Raw genomic sequence first — 21,701 nt, 5'->3', positions numbered from 1 at the left:
AGCCAGTTTTCACACTTTTCCTCTTTTCGCCGTCTGCACCGGTAGCTTCGCTGACAGATGATCAACCCCAAAGCCGAATTTCCTGAACCGACTCGCGCTTAAAGCGAGATGCAAAATTTTTACCATCTTCCAGTATTTTACCAAAGTGCTTCCGAGAACACACTTTCCCACCTCTTCCAATTACACTGCTTAAAAGCATCCTTCCCATTACTACCTGGAATAGAAAAATAAAAGGTAATGACAGTTCTGCTTTGTTCGTTTACCACCCAAGCCCAAGATACTGGAGGAAGAAAGAACTAGCGCCTTGCTTACAACCACTGGCTCTTTAACTCAGCTTTCTCCATACGCTGCAGCCGGTAATACTCTGCCCAGAAATGTCCTTTCCCTCCTCTAATGGTTACCTGAGAAGTAGCTCCATAGCAAATGATGTTTCCCCAAATGCTGCCAAGTCCAACGTCACTCTCCCCACCCCTATTCTATGCTCCCCCCTTCAATTCTACCATCAAGAATTAACATTCTCCGCCCAGTTACTTTTTTTTCCATGTTACAATGACACCCGTTAGATCCGTAAAAGACACATCTGCTGTTTTTTTTTGAAGCTCACTTCCAAAAAAAAAAAAAAAAAGGAACTGAACCCAAAACCAAAACAAAATGGGGAAAAAAATCCTTTTGAGGAAGGTGTTTTCTTTATATAACAGTCTTAAGTTTCCTCCACAGTTTGCAGCATTGTGTTTTCTAAGATGGTAGGTGGTTTTCCTTTATGTCACAGATGCTCCGCTCAGAAGACAGACTGATAAAGAGAAACCCAGAAAACTGAATAAAATAAAAACAACTGAAGTGAGTTTGTTGAGGTTCTGAGGTACCTGCACCTTTTCTGCATTCATTAGTCGGCACCTGAATGCTTGCTGAAATGTCCATTTTTTTAATACAGTAGAGCAATGTGCTGGTAAAATTGATCCAATCCAAAAAAATAATAATAATAATAATAACAATAACAATAAAAAGTCAAGATAAAATAGCAGCTGCATTCATGTGTTTGTTGGATTTTTGTGGTTTTGTTTTTTTGTGTGTTTTGCTTTTAAAACGTTTTTCGTTGTTTTTTTTTTTTTTAAATCCACTGAGTCTGGAAAGACAAAAGTGAACCAGGACTTAGATACTAGACTCTTTGGGCGGCAAGTCCACGTTGGTGACGGACGTCACGATGGAGACGAGGCAGTCCGAGGTAGTGCCATTTACAGATTTGCGGATCTGCGCAATGCGCTCCTCGACACAGCCCGCCGAGAGCCGAGCCTCCGCATCGTGGTCCCAGCACTCTTCGATGGTCACGCAGAGCTGCGCCAAGCCCTGCGGACAACAAGGGGGAGAAAGCACCTTCAGCCACAAAGTCTGCTCTGGGGACCATCTTTGCAGCGGACAGGGAGGTCCGCTTAACACAGCTTAATGCTGCGAAGAAAAGCTAATGTTTTCTCCACGGCATGCAAATTATCATGAGATTAGCTTTAAAAATTACTTCAAATATGTGTTTTGGGTTCTTTTTAAGCTTCTGCTTCCTCAGGCTGCACGGCTTGGTCACATCCAGCTTTTTTTCATAGTGCCAAAAGTACTTTTTTTAATATCAAAATACATCCTGAGATTCAGCAGTTAAAGCTTTAAAAGACATCAAGTATTACGATTCCCATGATAAACCCGTAAGAGCTGGCAGCACCATACCAGTTACTACGAAACCGTTGCTTTGTTTGCAATCATTTCTGTCGATATCCCCAAAATAACCAAATTCAACACTGCTGGAAGAGCGCAGCTCTTATTTGAACCCTCATTTGAACCGGAACACTCATCTTTATCTACAACCCACAGCTCTCCTTGACTTCTAGGCAATGAGTTAGTACACCTGAGCCTAGCCAAAACGCGGCAGTTCGGTCAGGATAGAGGCATTCAGCTTCTTACTGAAGCCCTGTGAGATTTCATCATCTGCTCAGTTTCCCAGTCTGAAAAAAAAATCACCTTTTATTAAAAACACGAGCCTGGAATGATCTGCCTCTGGGAAACCCACGCTGCATTTTGCTTCATTGTCTGCTTGCCTTCACGTCTAATTAATTTTTCCTCAAAAAAAATTGTTCAGGTCTTGCACGCTATCTAGCTTGTGAGGAAGGTGGCTCCGATGGTACGGATTGTTTTCTTTTTCTTAATGAAAGGGACTTTATTTGCCATTCTTTCACCACATTAAAGGAGTCCCACTAAACCACCACACGCTCCACTGGCTGACTTGAATCAGCTGGTTTACTCTCTAAATACAAGGGACAAATGGAAAGGGGAGCATGAAGGTGTTGAGCAACCCCTCATTCCCCGGCGCTGACTCTCTCCAACAGCAGGGAGAAGGTCTGTGCACTGGGGTGGACCGCTTAGCTTCCCCCTGAAGCTACCGAGTGATGCATAACCCATCCCTCGTTCCCATCACACAGGAAAGCTTTTTCCAGCCTTGACCAGGAGGGACATACAGGGTGTTTCAGCCAGTGATCCTTGAACACAGGGCGCATCTTCTTGTGAACCACCACTTCTTGTAGGTCCTCGAGGGATGGGTGCTGACCTATTTCTTCTTCGAAAGGCAGCATGTATTCATCCACTGGACCTACGGTGCACGTGGAGAACTGGGTTAGTACAGAAATGTCATCGGCAGAGCCACGTCCTCCCCATGCATGAGTGGGCTGCGGCTCCAGAGCAACCTCAGCCCACCGCAGCAAAGCCTGACGTTCACATGGCATTGCAGACAAATGTGATTTACATTCCTGCTGCACAATGGACTTTGCTGTCCCTGCTGCTTCTCTGGCCACGCATTTTCCACCTCATCGAGTTACGAATGTGAACCCTCAGCCAGGCGTGCCGATCGCACCACTCTCCTTTGAGGAGGCTTGCCGGGTAGTCCATGATGTATTTTAATAGAAAGAGCAAATCAGCCCATCATCTTCCCATTTTAGCATAGCAATTCAACACACAATAACCTAGAGAAAGGTTTCAGCACGAGCATGATTTCATTTTAGGCACTGACTGGCAAGGTCAAGCATACACAACACTTATAATTTCTTGCTTTGTGATCTGGCTTGTTCATAGGTTTGAGTCAGCCCTGACTCAAGCAAGCCAGATGCACTTGTCCCAAGTACCAGCTCCTAAGTGCAAAATGATTTCTGAACGCTTTAGTTATACCACTTATGGCTGTGAACTGCCCTGGGCCACGGGAATGAGACAACTGTTATGAGTATCAGTGCGGATGCCGGATGGCAGCAATAACTTCTGCTTATTGAAACGTCATTTGGCTTTTGGCAACACGTAGATGCTCTCTCACAAACGGCAGCCCAGCTTAACTGATGGGCTTTCTCAGGGTGCTCTGTGGCATCACTTCTGGTTTCTCGGTAGCAAAGAGTGACCTCTTTCAAGAGTGGAGATATTTCAAGAGGGCCTTTCCAGACTAAAATAAAAGAGCATGACCACTTTAGCTGGTCATGAACTCTGACACCAACAACATGATTAGGTAATCTAAAAAAACCCGAAATCACTAAAACAGCTTATCGCTGTTCTTGCTGACACAATGCCAGTCACTAAACCGAACTGAAAGGCTCGTTCCAAAGGACGGCACAGTAACGCTCACGACCTTCCCTTCCTCTTGCTCCAGGAGGAATCAAGGCTATGAAGAACTGCACTGGGGATCTCCAAGCCAAATCTGCTGTTTACACAACATCACTTCTGAGCCAGAAGTGCAGATGAGGTTCAGTGCAACTCCCCATCATCCCAAAGGAAGCCTTCCCTCTGATTTAGCGGTGCTGTGTATGGCCCCTGGAGTATCTTGGCCAGCTGCTGCCTAAGAGTTGGAAGGAGATCACAAACAAGACAGGCAAAAATCCAAGTGGATATCTGGGGGGGGCCTCAACAGAGAAGGGTTATTTCTATATAAGTGATCTGGGTACCACTGTTTCACCCCACTGTGTTCCTACCTCCCTGCTCCTCCAGCATTTTATCTGGCTAGATAGTAGATTCTTGAAGAAAAGACCTTCTCTTACCACACACCTATGCAGACAGCCTAATTATAATCAAGCTCCTCAGTCCTACTGTAATACTAACAAAAACATTTGCAGTCCAGGTGAGGTACTGTTAATTTATGAGCTTGATATTCAGTCCAGAGCACCCATATCTATACAAGAAGAAAGAAGGTGGGGGCAAGCACCCTTGGAACTACTACAGTGAAATGATTGCTTCCCTGACCAGGGCCAAGGTCCTGCAAATGGCGAGGGTGTCACCAAAGGGCAGATGTGCTATTTGGACCAAAAAGATGCCCCATTTTGCAGCATCATTTTAGGATAAAAAACTTGAGAAAGGAGACACCATGAAAGTTCATTCTTTTGGATCATTCAGGAGAAAGTGAGACCCTCCTAAGCTGTAGATGGAACAACAAACTCAGCCCACTGCTGAGAGAGGGCTTGAAGTCAAAGATTAATATCTAATGACTTATGATAGCAGGGAAATGGGCTTGCTGACCCACGAAGATCCTTCCAGCCCTGTGTTCCTGCTATTTCACCAAGGTGCTTGACTTCTGGGCATCCCATCCAGGCTACCACACTGTCCTGCAGAAGCGAGGTGTGACAGCTCTGGCTTGGAGCTGAGCGTGGCTCCTCTCTGGAGCTCAAAGCCCAGAGAGGTCCCAGGCAGGAATGCAGAGTGTCATGGAGAGCAGCACAGGGCAGGCTCAGGACTAAAGGACACCCACCACTGATGGAGGAATCACCTACTCCTCCTCCCTCTTGAGTTCTCAGCCAATTTGCAATGTAACCGGTGTAGTTAAAAGCACTTTGAGACTTGAACACTACAAAGGTTATTATCTACAGAGAATGACAGCTTACGTTAAAAAACAAGCAAGTGAAAAACAGGTTAGCTGCTTAATAAAAATACACCACTGATTATTTTTTTTTTAAACAAAGCCAGGCCCATTCTCTGGACCACTAAACCACGCTGAAACAGAGCCCTCCCCAGGGAAGAAATGATCTTTATTCTTACCATCAACTGCTCTACATCTGGAGACTAGCTCCCACAACACCAGTCCCATTGCATACATGTCTATTCTCAGGAAGGCGTCTCGTTGGAAGTTGATTGCTCCCTCTAACACTTCGGGAGCCATATACCTCCTTGTTCCCACCTACAGAGAAAAAACACAACTCGAGTTACATTCCAGTTGGGGCCGTCAGCCTCCGCTGGTTAGAGATGAATGACAGCTGGTTTCATTAGCCTTAAGGCTACTTCTGCTAAAGTTGCACCTCACTCGAAAAACAAGCAAAAGGGGGCTGGTTTTTTCTGACACTGATTCTCATTAAGAGGACTCGAGTCTAGATAAGCTACCTGAAGGAAAACGCCAAAGTGCACGGCTACGTGTGTGATATTCGTTCAGCGTACGCTACAGGTCTAATTTAAATGCAGCGCGGCACGGTGAGTACGGATGAAATCCTGCCTTCTCTGCGTCCCACCGCATCTTGCTCCAGCAGCACAGGCTGCAGGAGAAAATGCTGTCTTTGGAGACACACAAAACACCCTGAGGTCAAGTCAGGCTTGGTTATCACAGTCGTTGTGAGTTCAATCCCCTTTCACTGAAAAAAAAATTAAATATATTAAAAAAAAAAAAAGAGAAGAGTGAAATTGATATATCCTGGAATGGTAGGAAAAGGTGTTGGTTTGACAGCCCTGGATAAAACAAGTCTCCTGCAACCACAGGAGTAGTAAAGCATGAACCTTCAAAGTCTACCCTGCCCTGGCTTGCTGTGATCTGTTCGGAAAAGATCCCCTCTCGCTTTGAGGGGATTCAGTCCTCATTACAGTGCTTGTCTTGTTGTGTTTAGTCCAGGCAGAGCCATACTGAGCTCCTCATGTGGTTGTGGTTATACACGTGGCGGAATTATAGCCCATAATGTAGGAGAGTGGAGAGCAGAGCAAGGAAAAAACCCCACCTTTTTAACATGGGAATTGAAATGCCTTTAACATTTTCCTTTAGGAAATTCTCATCTATTCTTGCTGTTACCTGAGGCAGTGGGGACAGGGGGAAGCCAGGATGTGAACAGGCATGGAAAATACTGGAAAAGCCCCCAAAAAGGGGCAAAAATGAGGAAAGCTCGGGGGGGGGGGGCTAACCCAGAAAAGTGTTTGCTCCTTCTGAGATAAAGGTAAAGAGGGAGCCTGCATTGCAGACGGGCATTCAAAAATCCCCAGAGGCACATGGAGGGGATGCTGGCCTTGCTGTGCCCCGGCACGAGAGCAGAACGAGGGGCCGCTCGCCACAACGCAAAGGCAGAAAATTAAGAACCCATAAAAACATAATAAATTGTTTACGCAGCGCACAGCCAGCTCACAAGATCTGCCATTGCTAAAGGTCACCCAAGCAGCCAGCCTGGCTGAATTCTTAAAAATAAATGAATAATTTTAGGAGTATTAATATTTAATACCAAGACAATAAAGAGTCAGCAAGTCGCGTGTTTGAAGGAAGAAGCCGCCTGCCCCCCGGGGCTGGGGGGACTCCACCTGCACAGCGGTCAGGAGGGTCCGAGCGCTCTCCCCGCTCACCCAGATCAAAGCAGCTCCTGCAATTTATGTCTGAGCACAAGCTTTTATGGAAAATACCTATCTTGAAGAGAATTAAACACACCTATACAAACTACCCCCCGCTCCCAAGGAGCTATGGCAAGCCCAACTCTTTAAAATGTTATTGTTAAAGATAATGATTACCTGTCCATGAGTGTCCCCTGGAGGTTTTCCAGGTTCAAACCGTACAGCTAGTCCAAAATCGGCTAGCACTGCCGTCAAGTCATTCTTCAGCAAGACATTTTTACTCTTGAAGTCCCTACGGACAAGCCAAGAAGCAAGTTTGGGAAGGGTTTATTAAGGCATGTGTCTAAATCACATTGCAACACATTTGAAGTCTATAGGCCCAGCAGCCCCCAGTAAATCAGCTCCTTCCTTCCTTCCCCGGCACAGCCGGCGCTGGCAAATTCGGCTGCTCCTCGCTGCCTGTGTCCCTACAAGACAACCAAGCAGCCCTCTGCTGCCCGGCACAGAGCCAGCCGAAGTCTACAGAGAATTAATCTCAAAATAAAAGCAAGGAGTGATATGAAGGGGGTGTTTTAATTAGAGCAGGCACCGTAAGGCACCACTTCTTGCTCTGAGCACCAGCTGTAGATCCTCACCTCTGGGCGCTTCTTACATTGCTTGCTCCTTACATTGCTCACTCCCAACAGCAAACGCAAGACAGGTTAAGGAGGTGAATTTGCTATTTATCCTAGCAAGGATGTTTGTTCCTATCTGAAAAATTAGATCTTTCTGGAAATTGGCAGATGCTGGTGGGACTCTGTTCACCCCGACTACACACTTCAACAGACTTTTGCCGTAGTCATCTATTACACTTATGTTTTAATTGCTGGGCCGATCTTCCCTGGAGAATTTGGAGGGTTGGAAAGCAAGCAGGGGAGGGGGTGAGCCCACACTCAGATGAGCTGTCGGGATGGGGCCGGGCGGCGGACGGGCAGGCGTAAGCATCTGCGGTAGAGATGGTGGGTCTGTGCTCGAAGGTGGCTTTAAGGGGACATTTGTGTCAGTCCTGTGCCACAGCGGGATTGTTTCAGGGCAGCTCAGGTAAATCTGCAGGGGCTGGAAAGGCGAGGTGGAGGAGGGTCGAGATGCCTAACCAGTCGAGCCCTGTTCCCTGGGCTTCCCGCATTTTCATCTGAAAAGGAATGTTTGGCAATGTAATTAAATTACAGACCTTAGACAGCAGATGGCAATTGTCCTGTATGCTCAGCATTATAATTTCCCTATCATCAATTCACTCAGTGACCCTGCTGATTGCAGGACATTGCAGGCCTGCACAAAATAATTAATGAGGGCAGATACAATTGTTCCGCAGTAGAGAGACCTGTCAAAATTCTTTGGGAAGAGAGAAACTGCTGGACCATAGAGAAGGGCTGCTCACTGCGGCCTTGGGTGCCAGAGCACCAGCGCAAAGCACCGCGAGCAAAAATCATCCTGTACCACCCAGCTCCTGATTCTGAGCTTAAAAAATCAGAAGAAAGGATTTTTCCTTTTTAAACTAAACACAGCATGATGGGCATTTCTGGCTGGAGGATTAAGACAGGGGAAGTGGGTGTGAAGTTGGAGAGCATCACACAGCCAAGGAACCCCAGCAGAAACCAGCCTCCATCACCTCAAGGGGACACACGGGGTTTCTAGGGACACAGTACAGTTTTGCAGAGCCTGCAAAACATTTGTACCCCACCGTTACACAGAAAACCACCATTTACCTAATACCTGTCATCTTAGAGACTGACTGCTTCCATGCTCTAGCAGTTTCCCCACAGGCTTAGAAAACAGCCATCATCTAATGACAGAGATAAACTCCTTCGCTCGGTCAGCATTAGGGGATTATGCCCTCCAGGATGGTAGAGATCACGCATGAGATTTTTACAAAACAGTGGACCACACAGAAATTATTAGACAGTCTGCCTGAACAATATGTTTCCAAAGTGAAGCGAGATGTAAACCAGAATTATTGCATGGGCATTTGCTGCTGTTGTTCACCCGCACTGCCCTTTGGGCATTCAACAGTTAACTGCTACATCTTGATACGTGATGCAGGGATTTCCCTTCCTGCTTCTTTTTTCCCCCTTGTTTCCACACATTTCCCCATTTTCCCATGCTTTCCCTCCTTCCACAAACCACCTTGAACTGGCAAGTGTGAGCTGCAATGCAAACATCCAGGACAGGGAGAAAGACCTGATCCAAGCCATGCCAAATAGAATTCCCACTTACACCGTATGCATTAGACCATCCTAAAATGGTCCCTGATAAAGGAAAGTGGCCTGAAAAGAAGAAAACACCTTTCTCCATGTAATGCTTCAAACTAGGGAATTAGAGAGCGAGCAGACTATGAATGATGGGTGCGTTAATTCCATTCAGACAGCGGAGATTTTCTTTTCAGCTTCCACGTGGGGGCACTTTCGCACCAACAAGCGATCCCATAACCTTAATCCTCCTTGTAGTGCTGGGGGCCAGCAAGGAGCTGGCTGAGCCCCTGCCCAGCAGCGACTCGGGGAGTCCCACCTGCCAACTCCAGCATCTTCGCACGCGTTGTGTTAAGCCACTCAAAAATACCACCCCCCTCCCAGATTTAAAATGTATTTGTGTTTTCTTTGAAAACAAAAATAAAACTAAAAGGAGTGGGGTAATCCGAGGGAAATCCCCTGTGTCCTGAAATCCCTCTTCCCTAGGTATGTGCTAAATTCACACAAATGGTGCATTCTCCATCTTTCATCATTTGCTAAATGGATGGGGACACTAATGAGCATGATCTGTTGCTTTAAAGCCTTTCTATAGCCTTTCTCTGTTCCCCACCCTCAGGAATTTTCGTGAATAAACCACTGCCTTTATTCCACGGGGACAAATGTCAGGGACACAGGGGTCAGCTCCAGGAGCAGCACAAAGGCAGCTGCAGGCTCTTTCAACAGCCCCCAGCTCGCAGAAACCTTCAGGTTCGGGGAGGGGGGCTGTTTTGGGGGCAGGAACACCCTTGCAAAACCAGGGATTATCTTGCTGTCCATGAAGATGGCCCTGCTAGATCGGGTACAAATTGCTGCAGCTGGACGTGAGGTTTAAGTCCCTCCTAGATGAAATGCGGTGGGTGGTGGGGGAGTACGGCCGCAGATTACGGCGTGTAGCCCATGTAAATCCTTTCTGGAAAACTCCCCCCCTCCTGCCGTGCCACTAGCAAACCGTTCGGTAGTGATAACTTAGTCCAGGGCAAGTAATGTGGGACTGCAGAGAAGGGCTAAAACAAGTACTGTTGCGATAAGGATGGCTTAACCCACTGCCTTCTGGATTTCCCTGTCCCCACAGTGCTGCCACCTGGGTGGGGTGTAGCGTGGGCCCAGAGGTCTCAGAGGCACCGTGGTGCCTGCTCTGGTGTTTCTCATAAGCACCCTGGCACGATTTGGGCACTATAAAACTACGGTGAAAAATAAATAGCAGCCATTTTCTGCATTTCTACAGTTTCTCCATTTCTTACCTAACGATAAAAGCTCTGTGGGAAGACACGCAGTGGAGTTATCAGTCTAAAACGCTTAGGGAAAAATAGGGACCAAATCTAGAAATACGCGGATTATAATGTGATTTATCAAGCACAGTCCTTTCAAAGAGCAGTTCTGCAGCAACCAGATTTCCCTTCCCACTACATATCAAGAGAAGAGTTGATGGAAGAGGGAAGCACCTACCCTTCAGACATTTGCCATAAACCACTACCAACCATATCGACTGTTTCACAGACAGGACACTTACCTGCCCTTCACCATTTCATATGCGGTTGAAAAAACCTCTTGTCTTAGCACAGGATTTGTTGGATTAAAAAGCATTTATTTCCTAACAGCATAATCTCCTCCTCCATTCAACAGCATCATTTCAAAGAGGTTGCGAACATTTGAACACAGCACTTGAATGGCATCAAGGAAAGAGGCCATACCTGTGTGCTATAGCAGGTTTGTGTCCTTCACCTTTGCACCAAGGGACATCTTCATGAAGGTAGGACAAGCCACGGGCCATCGTTTCTGCAACATGGCAGAGCTCATTCCAGCTGATAATATTGCCCTTCAGGTAATCCGTCAGAGAGCCCTGCAAAACAGGACATCGTACGGTCTTAATCGTAGACCCTGCTCCGTGACAGAGGTACCAACTCATCAGTTTAGAAAATGGTTTTAATGAGTGCTTGAGAAATTTGAACCTTGATTTAACGGGGGGAAAATAATCACTAGCGAAAGTAAAAAAGAAAGAAAAACCAGAAGTGTTCATGAGTCCTCAGCCCTTGACAGCACAGAAAGTATCTGGATGTCTAAAAGGAGCCTACTAATCGGCCAGGGAAGGAGAAGGAGGTAAGGAAGGGAAAAAATCACCTCAAAACAGAGCAATTCATCTAACGTAAGAAAGGGGAAAGCCTTCCATGCAAGAAGGTGATGCATTGTATCAGCTGGTTGTGGCAATGATTGACTCAGTAGACCTTGGATTAAACAGAGGGATAATGCTGCTGGCTCAACCCCGGATTTGTGCGTGTTTGTTTTATTTTAAGTGTGAGTCATGTTTGATAGCTAAAGCAATCCATGAAATGGGAGATATGCCCCGAGCTTCAAAAGCAAACACAGAGCCCATCTGCAAGGGGCGAGTTGGGACTGCAACGGTCTGTGACACCCGGCTCCCACGTGCTCGTCTACGCACATTAAGAGATGGTGACCACCACATACGTGAGCTGTGGCCTTTTATGCTTCTCTCTCTCCCCAAGTCCTACCTTTATTAATCCTATGTTTGTGTAGGAAAGCCCTGAAAGCTAAAGGAGGGGCCTTTGAAGGAGGGGAGCAGGAGCACTTCTCCGCTACCACTGAGCCATGGCTCACCAGGGACAGACTGGATAGATTACAGGGGAGCTTCTGGGAGAATACTAGACACCAAATCCTGCTGCTTCACAACCAGCCACCTCTCTGCCTTCCCAAAATGTATGTGCAACGATACGTTACCTTGTCGTGGAAAGCTGTGATCAGCCAGAGCTCTGTCTCTAGGTTTGTCCCTCTTTTCTCTGCTGCGATAAATTGCAAAAGGTTTTCATGCTTCATACCAGGAGTATTGAAAATCTCCCTCTCGCTCTGCCAAGATTGCTTATCCTAAAGCAGGGAGAAATGCACCATCAAAGATCACGCTTCCCTTGAAAGCAAACAGCTCCTTCAGTTCAGTCAGAGCTCCTCACGTTCCTCTTAATATCATCCTCCGGCATTCGGAAGGGATGTATCTCTTCAAAATGAGGCTGTTTTCCTAAAGGGTAGATGCTGAAGAAAGACTGGAAGTTGCTGTTCTCAGTCTCCCCTCTCCAAAATTATCCTCAGACATTCCTAAAGTACATGTGTGGGGAGAGGGGAGGAATCCAAACCCAACCTCACTGAGAAATAAGATTTGTCAAGATTTCCTAAGAATGCTGGCAAGAATAAAGCCTGTGCATACAGCACCCAGATCTGCATTGTAGCTGTAATTGTGATGATTGCAAAATCTAATCTCGGCTCTATTGAATATTTACTAGTAGGTCACAGCTGGCTTGGACAGAAGATGTGCAAGTCTCCTTTAGCAACGCTGTGACAATAAATACGGGGTGAAAAATTAACGAAGAAAGAGATAGAGGAGGAACGCAAAGATGTTTCAGTCATTCTTCTTTCATTTGACTTCTGATTGCTTTTCTCTTTCCATCTGCAATTCCTAGAGAGTCAAGCCAGTGTTCAAAGGTTTCCTAGAGCAGAAGACGTGAGCTGACAGAAACGCTGCAGCGCAATTAGCTTGCACAGCTCCGGGGCCATGCCTTTGTAAGCTGTAAACTGTTTGCTACGTTCGGGTCTGGATTTACAATCTATCCAGGCAGGACACACAAAGCCGGGGCTTTGGTCCTTTGTGTGCACTTTGGGCATCGCAGCTGCACGCTGCCTCGCTGGACTTTAACAACACAGACATTTGCAGCGAAGTTCACATACCCTGTAGATTTCAAAATGTGCTTGGTTTTGCCCTTCTTGCAACAACTACTACTACAGGAAGCATTTGGTAATGAGACAACACAGAGAAAAGTGTAGGAAGGGAGGGTCCTTGAACTTTTCCCCCCAGCAGAAGAGTCCAAATGCATCTTTGTTATGGTCTTAAAAACACCTCCATAGGCACTTAGAGCATCTCAGCACCGGTGAGGAAGCCCGGCAAGTGAGAACCTAATGCAATACCCTTCTCACCTGAATAGGGAAGATTTTCACTGCCACGTAGTCGTTCATCAGCTGAGCCTTCCACACGCAGCCAAAGCGTCCCCTCGCCTTGATCTCCAAGAGCTGCAGAGGCTTTAGGCCAACCAGGGGAGAAGGGGGTGGCGGGCCGGGGTCCTGCATGAGAGAAAAACATTGGCGCCAGCTGAAGCTGGACTGTAAAGCAAAGGCAGAGGAGGAATGGAGGGATTGCTTATGGGGAAAGAGGCATAAAGAAGTGACATTTTATTTAATACAAATTATTTAGATGTACTGTTTGCACCAACAGCAGCCTGAAACTCCCTATCTTGCTTTGTAGGGTATTTGTGTAGAGCAGGTAGAACATATATAACAATCTATGTCTCCAAGTGTCACTTTGTGTGTCACTACTGCCTGCCATCCTCTGGCAAAACTTGAATTCTCCTATGTTTTCAAAGCAAGAGCTATTTTGGGCTGTAAAACACGGATGACCTCAAGGCTACCTCCTGCCAAAAGTAGGAACTTTTTGATCTTTGTGACCCAACAGCCAACTACACCTAAAACCTCCCACTGTTTTGCACTTTATTAGGTGTGTTTCACATAACCCTAGCAATGGGCAGTAAACAGGTCTGTCAGCATCATAAAGATCTGTCAGCATCATAAAGATCGTATCTGCTTAAACTCTGTGTTTGTCCAGGAGAACAACGCAACCCCGCAGGATGCGTGGGGTTGGAGCTCTGTCCTATCTGCTTTCAGACGGGAAAGATTCACAGTATGGGCTGTAATGGGCAGAGGAGGGCGGGAGAGGTAGCTGCTCAGCTCTTCAGAAGAAACCAGAAGGCTCAGGGCACAGCAGAGCCAGCAAGGACCAGTTCCCGATGGCTTTGGGCCATGAGGGTGACCTTCTGCATGCATTCTCTGATGGCTCATAAAAACTGAGCTTCTACAGGGAAAGCATCTCCTCTCGCCCCATAAAGCTGGTAGGAACTTTATCATCTCTCTGATCTCTGCTCCTCTGCAAAGCTGGCTGAAATCAGGCAATGGGTTTGAGAGTTTGGGGGGAAGGGCAGACACCAAGCAGGGCTGTGTAACTCCATCTATCCCTTAGCAATCTCGGACATGGTGATAACACCGTCTAAACCTGTCAGTCTCACAGGGGATGCTAACACCACCATGGAGGCCAACTGTACCACCAGCTTCAAAAAGACAGAGAAGAAAAGTTCAGCCACCTGAAAAGAGTGAAGCAAAAGTGGATGTGAACATATACTGAGCAGCCTCCGTGCCTTTAGTAAGGTCCAAATAAAGAGGAGCGACTCCCTCACCTCGTTAATGTCAACGTGCCCATAGGGAGGCTTGCGGTGACGGTACATCCAGAAGGCCAAGAGGATAGCCATGGAGAGGACAGCAATGGGGAGCAGCGAGTACACCAGGATGTTGAGCAGGGAGGGCGTTGGCGGCGGCGGCTCGTATATAACTGCAAGAAAAGAGCAGGGTAAACAAGGGAAAGGACCCTTCAGGCATGCAACAGCACTGTCAGCTACACGTCCAGATGCAACCAAACACCATCCTTCCTTCTACTCCAAAGCTGACAATGCTTAGTGGCATGTCCCATCACATCCAACAGTATTCATAAGGCTCTGCGGTTTACTCATTTCCATATGGTTATTAATAATGGAGTTACAATGGTCCAAACCACACTTTGCAAGCTGAGCCTCCATCTGACCTTTATTTAAGATAGGTATTTCTTGCTGGGATACGTAAAAGCAGAAAATTTCCTCCTTTTAACCCTTCTGAATGTATTAAGTGAGCACAAAATCCCTTGCAGCATTGCTTTGCCTTTTACAGTGATTGACAAGATGTCAGTTTTTAGTAAAATGCTGCCGGAGCCACAATCAAATGCACTATTCCCACAGTAGTTCTTGTTCCAAATTACATCAGTGCAGTTGAGACACAAACAATGGGAATACTAAATGGAGCCATGTTGCTATGTTGGAGACAGGGAAGGAAAAAATAGCAAGACTTGCCAAATTAAACAAAAAACTGTGAGAGAAAGAATATTTGCTACTAGGTTGCTACGGGTACATTAATAACAGGAGATAATAAAACCCATGTAAACAATTAAAAACCTAATAGGAAAGCCCAGGAAAATCTGACAATGGTCTACTGGAACATCTCAGTAAATGCAGGTAGTTGATAGCATAAGAAACCATCCTAAGGAAAAGATCCACCTGCTTTAATAATTTTTATTGAATGATACTTTAGCAAGCCTACAGCTAAAAGAATCATCATTTTTCTATTAGCCTCTGAAGAAGGACTTGCTATTACTTTTCCTCCTTGAAGTATATCCACAAACTGAAAACTGACACGCATACCCATGCCCTTTCAATCCCCAGACCAAGAAAAGACCAATCAAATACAAAAATCCTTGGTGCCCAAGATATCTGGAGACCTACGATCTATGAAAATTAATGAAGAAGGTGTCAAATACCTTTTAAAGAGTTTGAGTTGACCCATATTGCATAAATCACATCACCCTCTTCCCCTTGTGTGGGATTTTGTTTTGAAAGAGCCTGCTAAAGAAAATCTAATCCCTGCTGATGGTATACAAGGTGTTGGTACAACAGCCTTTACTCACAGAGTGAAACAACATTAAAAAGCTATTCTTGAAGAATCCCAGCAGAAGGATTTCTGGACTTTGTAACCAAGATGGTACTTTGTGTCCTGTCGGATGTATTTTTTTGCTCAACATCCAACAGCTCGAAGTCATCACAAACTGGGTCTAGAGGAAGAGACCCCAACTCCCCATCCACCCAGTCACTCACCTTCTGGGCCGGTGACTTCAGGCAAATGGGTAAATTTCTCATTGCAATAGTTGCCCTCGCAGCAGCAGAAAAACACCTGAGGGTTTTCTTCTGTGGCTACACACTCCTGCCTGCATCAGGGAGGGACAGACACGGCAATGAAGGGAAGAGAAAAAAAGTCAGCCAACTCCTGCCTCTCGTCTTTGGAGCCGACCTGCCCAGAATCGTCTTCTCCACACGCCTTCTCCTGCTGCTGCGCTGCACAGATCGGCAGTCTCCACTTACAGAAAACAGCTTGGCACTCAAATACCCCAGTGGATAGCAAAGATCCTTGAAAAGACCGTAAAGGAAACAAATGCTTCCGTATGTACCAAAGGCATTAGGTGGCGAGTAATAAAGTAACAGCCGCCGCCACTAGCTGAATGAGAAGCAGCGAAACGATGGAGAAATGCCTCCTGCCCTGAACAGTGTCTTTCCCGCAGCCTGTATGCAGGCTGTCAGGGGAGAGGAGCATTTGATCATGCAATTAAAGATTGTGCCATAAAGCATGTATGACGAGGGCTGAGCTAAGACTGCTCTCACAGCCTTGAGCATCACTACATGCACTAGCAGGGCACCAGGCAGCAGCAGCAACAGTCCTGCTTCAGGCAGGAGGAAGGCTGCAGGTTTTAGTTCTTTTTTAAAGTTTAATTTTCAAGTGCCATCTCCTCCTCCTTTAAAAAACTTATTCCTGCACAAAAGCCTTTAAGAAAATCAGGTTGCAGCTCTCATTTTTCGTATTTCCCTCTCATCCAGCTAGCGCTACAGCCTTCTCAGCACCGAGGTTTCCTTCCACACTGTGCAAGGGACTTCCACGGATCAGACCAACTCCACTTCCACACATCCTCCCTCTCCCACAGATCAATGCCAAGAGACGTGCAGTATTTTTGCAGTGCTCTAGCAGTCATTTCTTTCTCTTTCTTAAATGCCTGCTTCCCTTCCCTGCCACCTTTTGCTACATTACCCTCTGCTTTTAGCTATTAAGGCTGCAGAGCTGCTCTCCGCAGAGAACTGTATCAAACTATTTCCTGAAGCCCAGCTAAATTATATGCATAACTTCCTTCCTTCGACCACTCGGAGGAAGTAGCAAAACAATCATATGTGTTTGACATTATTACTCATTTATGAACCCATGCCAAGCCTCCCTTTCCGTGGTATCACTGACATACTGCCACGAGAAGAACGGAAAGGGCTCTCTTCAATCATAACACAGGGTAGTTTTTGGTGCTTTATTCCTTTTGGGGAAAAAAAAGCAGCTATAGCTGAAATGTCTCCTGCAAGGTCTCAGCTGGGAAGCACTTGGTTTGTTTTTCAGGCTTTTATTTTTTTAAACTTCAAAGAAAAAAAGCAGCTATTTGACTTATTCAGATGAACAAAGATGTTTCAACAAGTTAAGCAATGTTTCCAAATGTTTTTTCGTGAAATCAGATAACAAGCCATTTGGATTTAACAGCATCAGTATTGGAGTCTTCAACAGAAAACACATCCTTTGCTAAATCTGTTGGTTAAGAAATCAAGCTAATGAGGGAAAACAGCCTGCTCCACATCTGCAATTCATTATCCCTGTCTTTGAGTTGGTGTGCGCTCAGGGCAGCCATCCAGGTACATATGACATGTTATACTTAGCAAAAATTACAAATGAGACAGTGGGAGAGAATGACACATTTTTCTATGGCAGCGAGGGCACGTTTCGTAGTGGTTCCCGTGCTCTGCAAGGGAACGTGAACACGACCTCTCCGGTGGGGCTGTGTAAATAAATGAAGAGCACACAAGTCGATTTTTAAACACTACCTTTTTCCTATAGCCTTAAATGTACATGTGCCACATTCTTGTTTCCTTAAGATAAAGAACAGAGTAAGGAGCCATCACCCTCAACATCCCAACCCTTGCACTCCTGAATTTTTCACCTTCCAGCGACAAGGAGGCAGCGCTGGGCACAGAGCAGCACGTGCTGCCTGCGCTAGGAGAGGAGCTGCAGCCTGCCCTGCATCCAGGGGACACTTGCAGATACAGCAGATACAGGTACAGGTGCATCTCCCGAGGCTGCACCCAGGAGCTCGGCATCCAAAGGTGCTGAAGACAGAGACAGAAAGGGCATCAGCACAGCACCATCGATCGAAAAATCATCTTTTTAGCCATTTTTGCCATCTTGGGATGCAACATTACCTGTATGAAAGACTGCGAGGGCACTCAAGGGAAGGGGTAAAAAAAAAGGCTCCATTTAAACAGCCTTTATTTAATTAAAGCTAACCTTTATTTCAAATGTTGCTTTCAACACTTGTACTGTTTGTTAATTCTCAGAAGATCTTTTAGCTTTGCCCTGGAACTGCAGCTTTGAAGAAATCAGGCTGCAGGATAATGGATGCTCAACCCCGGGGCTGCAAAAAGGCTTGTGAGGAGCCCTGGAAACTTTTTACTGTTGTAACAGAGCAACACATTATGACAAAGTTTAAGAACCACTACATCCCTGCACAGAGACACTCAGTGACAATACAAGTGTCACTGTATACGAGAGCAGGCACTGAAAGGAGAAATCTGTTTACAGTAAACACTTCTGCTTGGAAGTAGGAAACTAGAGTGACCTTCTGTTCTCAGAAGGATCAGCATTAAGATGACTAATGGGCCAAGGCGGATTGATTTATCGGGAAAGAATAAAAATTTAACTATATATAGAGCTTGGCTATGCAACTGGCAAGGGAATAGGTGTGGTGGGAAAGTAACCCCGTCGCTAATAATAGAAGGAAGATGAGGAACGACTCACAGCGGGGATAAGCTAAGACAACGGGCACAAAAGCAGGGATAGTGTACAGCACCAAAGGGAGAAAACTCTCCAGCCATGGGACAAATCTAGTCCCAGCTTAAGCCCCACAGCTTAGGATCTGATGTCCTAAAACTTTTCGAATGAGAAGCTACAAAGGTGCGCAGCTGGGAATTGCACAAAGGTGAGATCAACCCAGACTGGTGTTACAGCAAGGGAAATCCATGAAGTGTATGTTCTGTTAATCCTCACTGAAAGGGATGGGTTTGGGTTGGTTGGTTGGTTGGTCACTGGGGGTTTTTTAACAGAAACCCTGAGTGAGTCCACAGCTACTGAGCATTGTCCTTTTAAACTCTGAAACTTCAGAGGGCTATTTTCTTCAGCTGTAATTCCCTTCCCCTCTGTAGAATTGCATCAAGGGAAATGAGAAAAGACTAGTTTATTTTCTCAGCTATTTAATGAGGCTGGAGCCTTCGTACTACAAAACCTCGCTCCTTTTCAGCTCGCTACAGGCAGCCACACACAAACACAGGTATTGCTTTTGCTGCCCCAATCCTTCTCCTGGCTTATCTCTTAACTCAGCCAAAGAACAGCGAAACTTTTTGCAACATCACAAACGCCAGAATATCTCAACCTCTAACCACCCCCAGATATCTGTGCTTTTCTAGAGAGCTCCAAATGATTCCAAGTTTTCCTTTGTATCGCCAAATGCTCTTGGAAGAACATATTGTTCTTCATTTGATGGTACAGGACACGTTTTTCAACTCATGCCAGAATTATCAAAGCTTTGCTAAGGAAAAGAAAAAACCCACAACAAAAAACCCTAAAAGTGCCTTTTGCAGCTTCTATTTAGAAAGTCAAGGCAATAAGTGACAATTCTGAGAGCCACATTAGCTACAGAAGTAATTACAGGGGATGAATGGGCCAATTGACTTGGACTTGCTTTCTTTTCCTCGATGAAAAAATCATGAGCCTTTGCACTTGGAGGAACAATTAAACCTGTATTCAGAAAAAATAGTTAGGCTATTACCTGTCATAACAGTTGAAGTCATCTAACCAGCAGCCTTTCTTCACCAGCTCGATGGAGCCCGAGTTGTTTCTCCAGGAGGCGTAGCAGTGGAGCCGCTTGTCCTTCTCCCCCTCGCAGCGCTCCACACCGCTCTGGTTGGTCTTCTCCAACTCCCAGTTGGCGTTGTAGTAAATGCATTCCCTTGTCTCAGCCTCCCCATGGCCTGGTCCTGAAGCAAAATTCAAACCCCAAGTAGGTTCAAGCAAAATCAGAAACAGATCCCAGGAGATGCATCTCCATGTGTCTTTGCTTTAGGTGATGCATACATTTCCCTCCCTCCTCGATGTGAGCTTCAGCATGGTGTGGAGGGTTATTCTCCTTTGCTGGTATGAGGCGAGGAACAGAGAGGCCAGGTTTGCCTAGGATTGCAACAGGAGCTCATGGTGAAGTCAAGAGCCCAGCTCAGACCCCCCCAGGTCTCCTCTGGCTAGTGCTTCAACCACAGGACCCTAACAGGGGCATGTACAAGGCAACCCATACCCGGTACCTTCTAACCACAGAAACCCTGTTTAGGAAAGACAGCCTCCCAGGGTGCTACTTGCTGCTTGCTGCGATGTCACACAAAGGAGTTACCCTCCCTCTCCACCACTGTTTTGGGAAACACCACCTAAAAATAAATGGTTTCTTACGTGGCTGGGATGTAACTGAAAATAGAGAATATTCATCCTGCAGAGGAGGGCCAGACCAGTGCCTATTCCTCACCTAGATCCCAGTTCAGGCTTATTTGGATAAGTCTCCATATGATAAATACCATGTTTTTAGCTGTGATTGACACAGCTCACGCTGCCTCTCCACCCAAGCAAGACCTTCAGCATAAAGCGACTCTGTTCCCCAAAGAACTCTGGCCACCCCAAACGGACGTTTGGCCACCACAAACAAAGGAGTGTCCGGAGCCTGTGGGTCTTTCCCCCTTTAGAGCCTTGTAGCAAAGGACCGAGAAATTGCTACTGCCCCAAGTGAAACAATTCCCCCATAGCCACCACGGCACAGAACTGAAACACAATTACAGATGCATCCATTAAAAATGGATTCAAGCAAGGGAACACCGATATCTGCAGGTGACTTGTTTTGTCCTAAGCCTCAGAAATCCTCTCTTCATTTGAAAATATTCTGCTTTGTGGCATTTTAAGGATTAGTTTAAAATGGGAAGAAGAACGAAACAAACACATGACACGTAAGCAGACAACCAGAAAAGGTACCATGAAGCTTGTGATTTCGTAAATCCTGAGATGCCCTGCAGGCATCTCTCTTTGGGATTACCCAACCTAAGGCAAGGTCAGACCTGGCCTTTATTTTGATGGATTGCAATCATGGAAAATGTAGGTATCCCAATAAAATGTGTTGACAACTGGGTAGAAAACACAAATGGGTCCCGCAGGATGGTGAAATGAAAGTGCTGCACTCCCAGAATAGCCAGACCTTTGCAAAGCACAGAACTAAGTTTCTGGCTGGAAAATTTTGCAGTGCTTTCATGAGTCTATCATCTTCTCCAAAGGCTGTGCAATCTTTAATGCTGAGATTAAGGCAGCCAGGGCCATATCTGGACGATCTAAATGCAACCCAGCCTGTGACTCCCACTCAACATGGCAAACCAACCACTTCTGAAAGGTGATGCACATCTACAAGGTGATGCAATTCAGTCTTCATAAGACACTGAGCAGCAAGTGGCTTACGGCTGGCAGAGAAAACACCCAGTCTGGGCACAGGCACCAGCTCCAGGCCCCGGATAGCTTCTGTAGCTTCATCATTTCCATACCTGAACACCCATCCACTACTCATGTAAGTACCTTCACAACACCCAGTCAGAGAAAGGAGTATTACTCCCAACTGAAGATCCAACACACCAAGATTAAACGACTTGTCCCAAGTGCGCAGGATGCTGTGGGGAGCCTGACCTGCCTTTCCACAGCCTGCAACTCCTCAAGTTGCCAAGTCTCCAAGCTGTTACCTGGTGGCAGGATTCACCTCCCATTTTGCAGTGCACGGAGAGCCCTTTAGAGGTGGCACTTGAGCTAGAGATTGCATTCAAGCTATTGAATGTAGCCTATTCTGTTGTAGGGAATCAACCTTCTGATGCCAACAGTCCTCAAGCAAGGAGTACAGATGACCTGGCACGGACCAGAAGTGGAACTGCAAGAAGGTTACAGAAGAAACCATAGTTTCTGCACAAGCTAGGGGTGATGTGTCCAGCCTGCTCCTGATACCAACACCTGGCCTCAGCGATGGGTAATTTT

The 21,701-nt window shown here is 46.2% G+C and overlaps 1 protein-coding gene across 1 annotated transcript in view; it reads right to left on the bottom strand.

Annotated features, from left to right (window-relative positions):
* Positions 1-579: 579 nt before the first annotated feature.
* The window catches only part of ACVR2B (activin A receptor type 2B), a 97,891-nt gene continuing 76,769 nt past the window's right edge, over positions 580-21,701 (bottom strand). The window contains exons 2-11 of the mRNA XM_087763818.1: positions 19,429-19,636; positions 15,623-15,732; positions 14,123-14,274; positions 12,816-12,959; positions 11,574-11,717; positions 10,532-10,680; positions 6,754-6,868; positions 5,041-5,179; positions 2,496-2,626; positions 580-1,344 (exon numbers count right to left, since the gene is read on the bottom strand). Coding sequence (XP_087619944.1) covers positions 1,150-1,344; positions 2,496-2,626; positions 5,041-5,179; positions 6,754-6,868; positions 10,532-10,680; positions 11,574-11,717; positions 12,816-12,959; positions 14,123-14,274; positions 15,623-15,732; positions 19,429-19,636 — 1,487 coding nt within the window. The 3' untranslated portion in view covers positions 580-1,149. The remainder of the gene's footprint in view (positions 1,345-2,495; positions 2,627-5,040; positions 5,180-6,753; positions 6,869-10,531; positions 10,681-11,573; positions 11,718-12,815; positions 12,960-14,122; positions 14,275-15,622; positions 15,733-19,428; positions 19,637-21,701) is intronic.

This window comes from Nipponia nippon, unplaced genomic scaffold (assembly GCF_047370975.1).
Source record: "Nipponia nippon isolate SJK-2023a ecotype South Korea unplaced genomic scaffold, ASM4737097v1 scaffold_1, whole genome shotgun sequence".
Lineage (NCBI taxonomy): Eukaryota > Metazoa > Chordata > Aves > Pelecaniformes > Threskiornithidae > Nipponia > Nipponia nippon.
The sequence above is the reverse complement of the archived record's forward strand: the minus strand, read 5'-3'. Positions and strand labels throughout refer to the sequence as shown.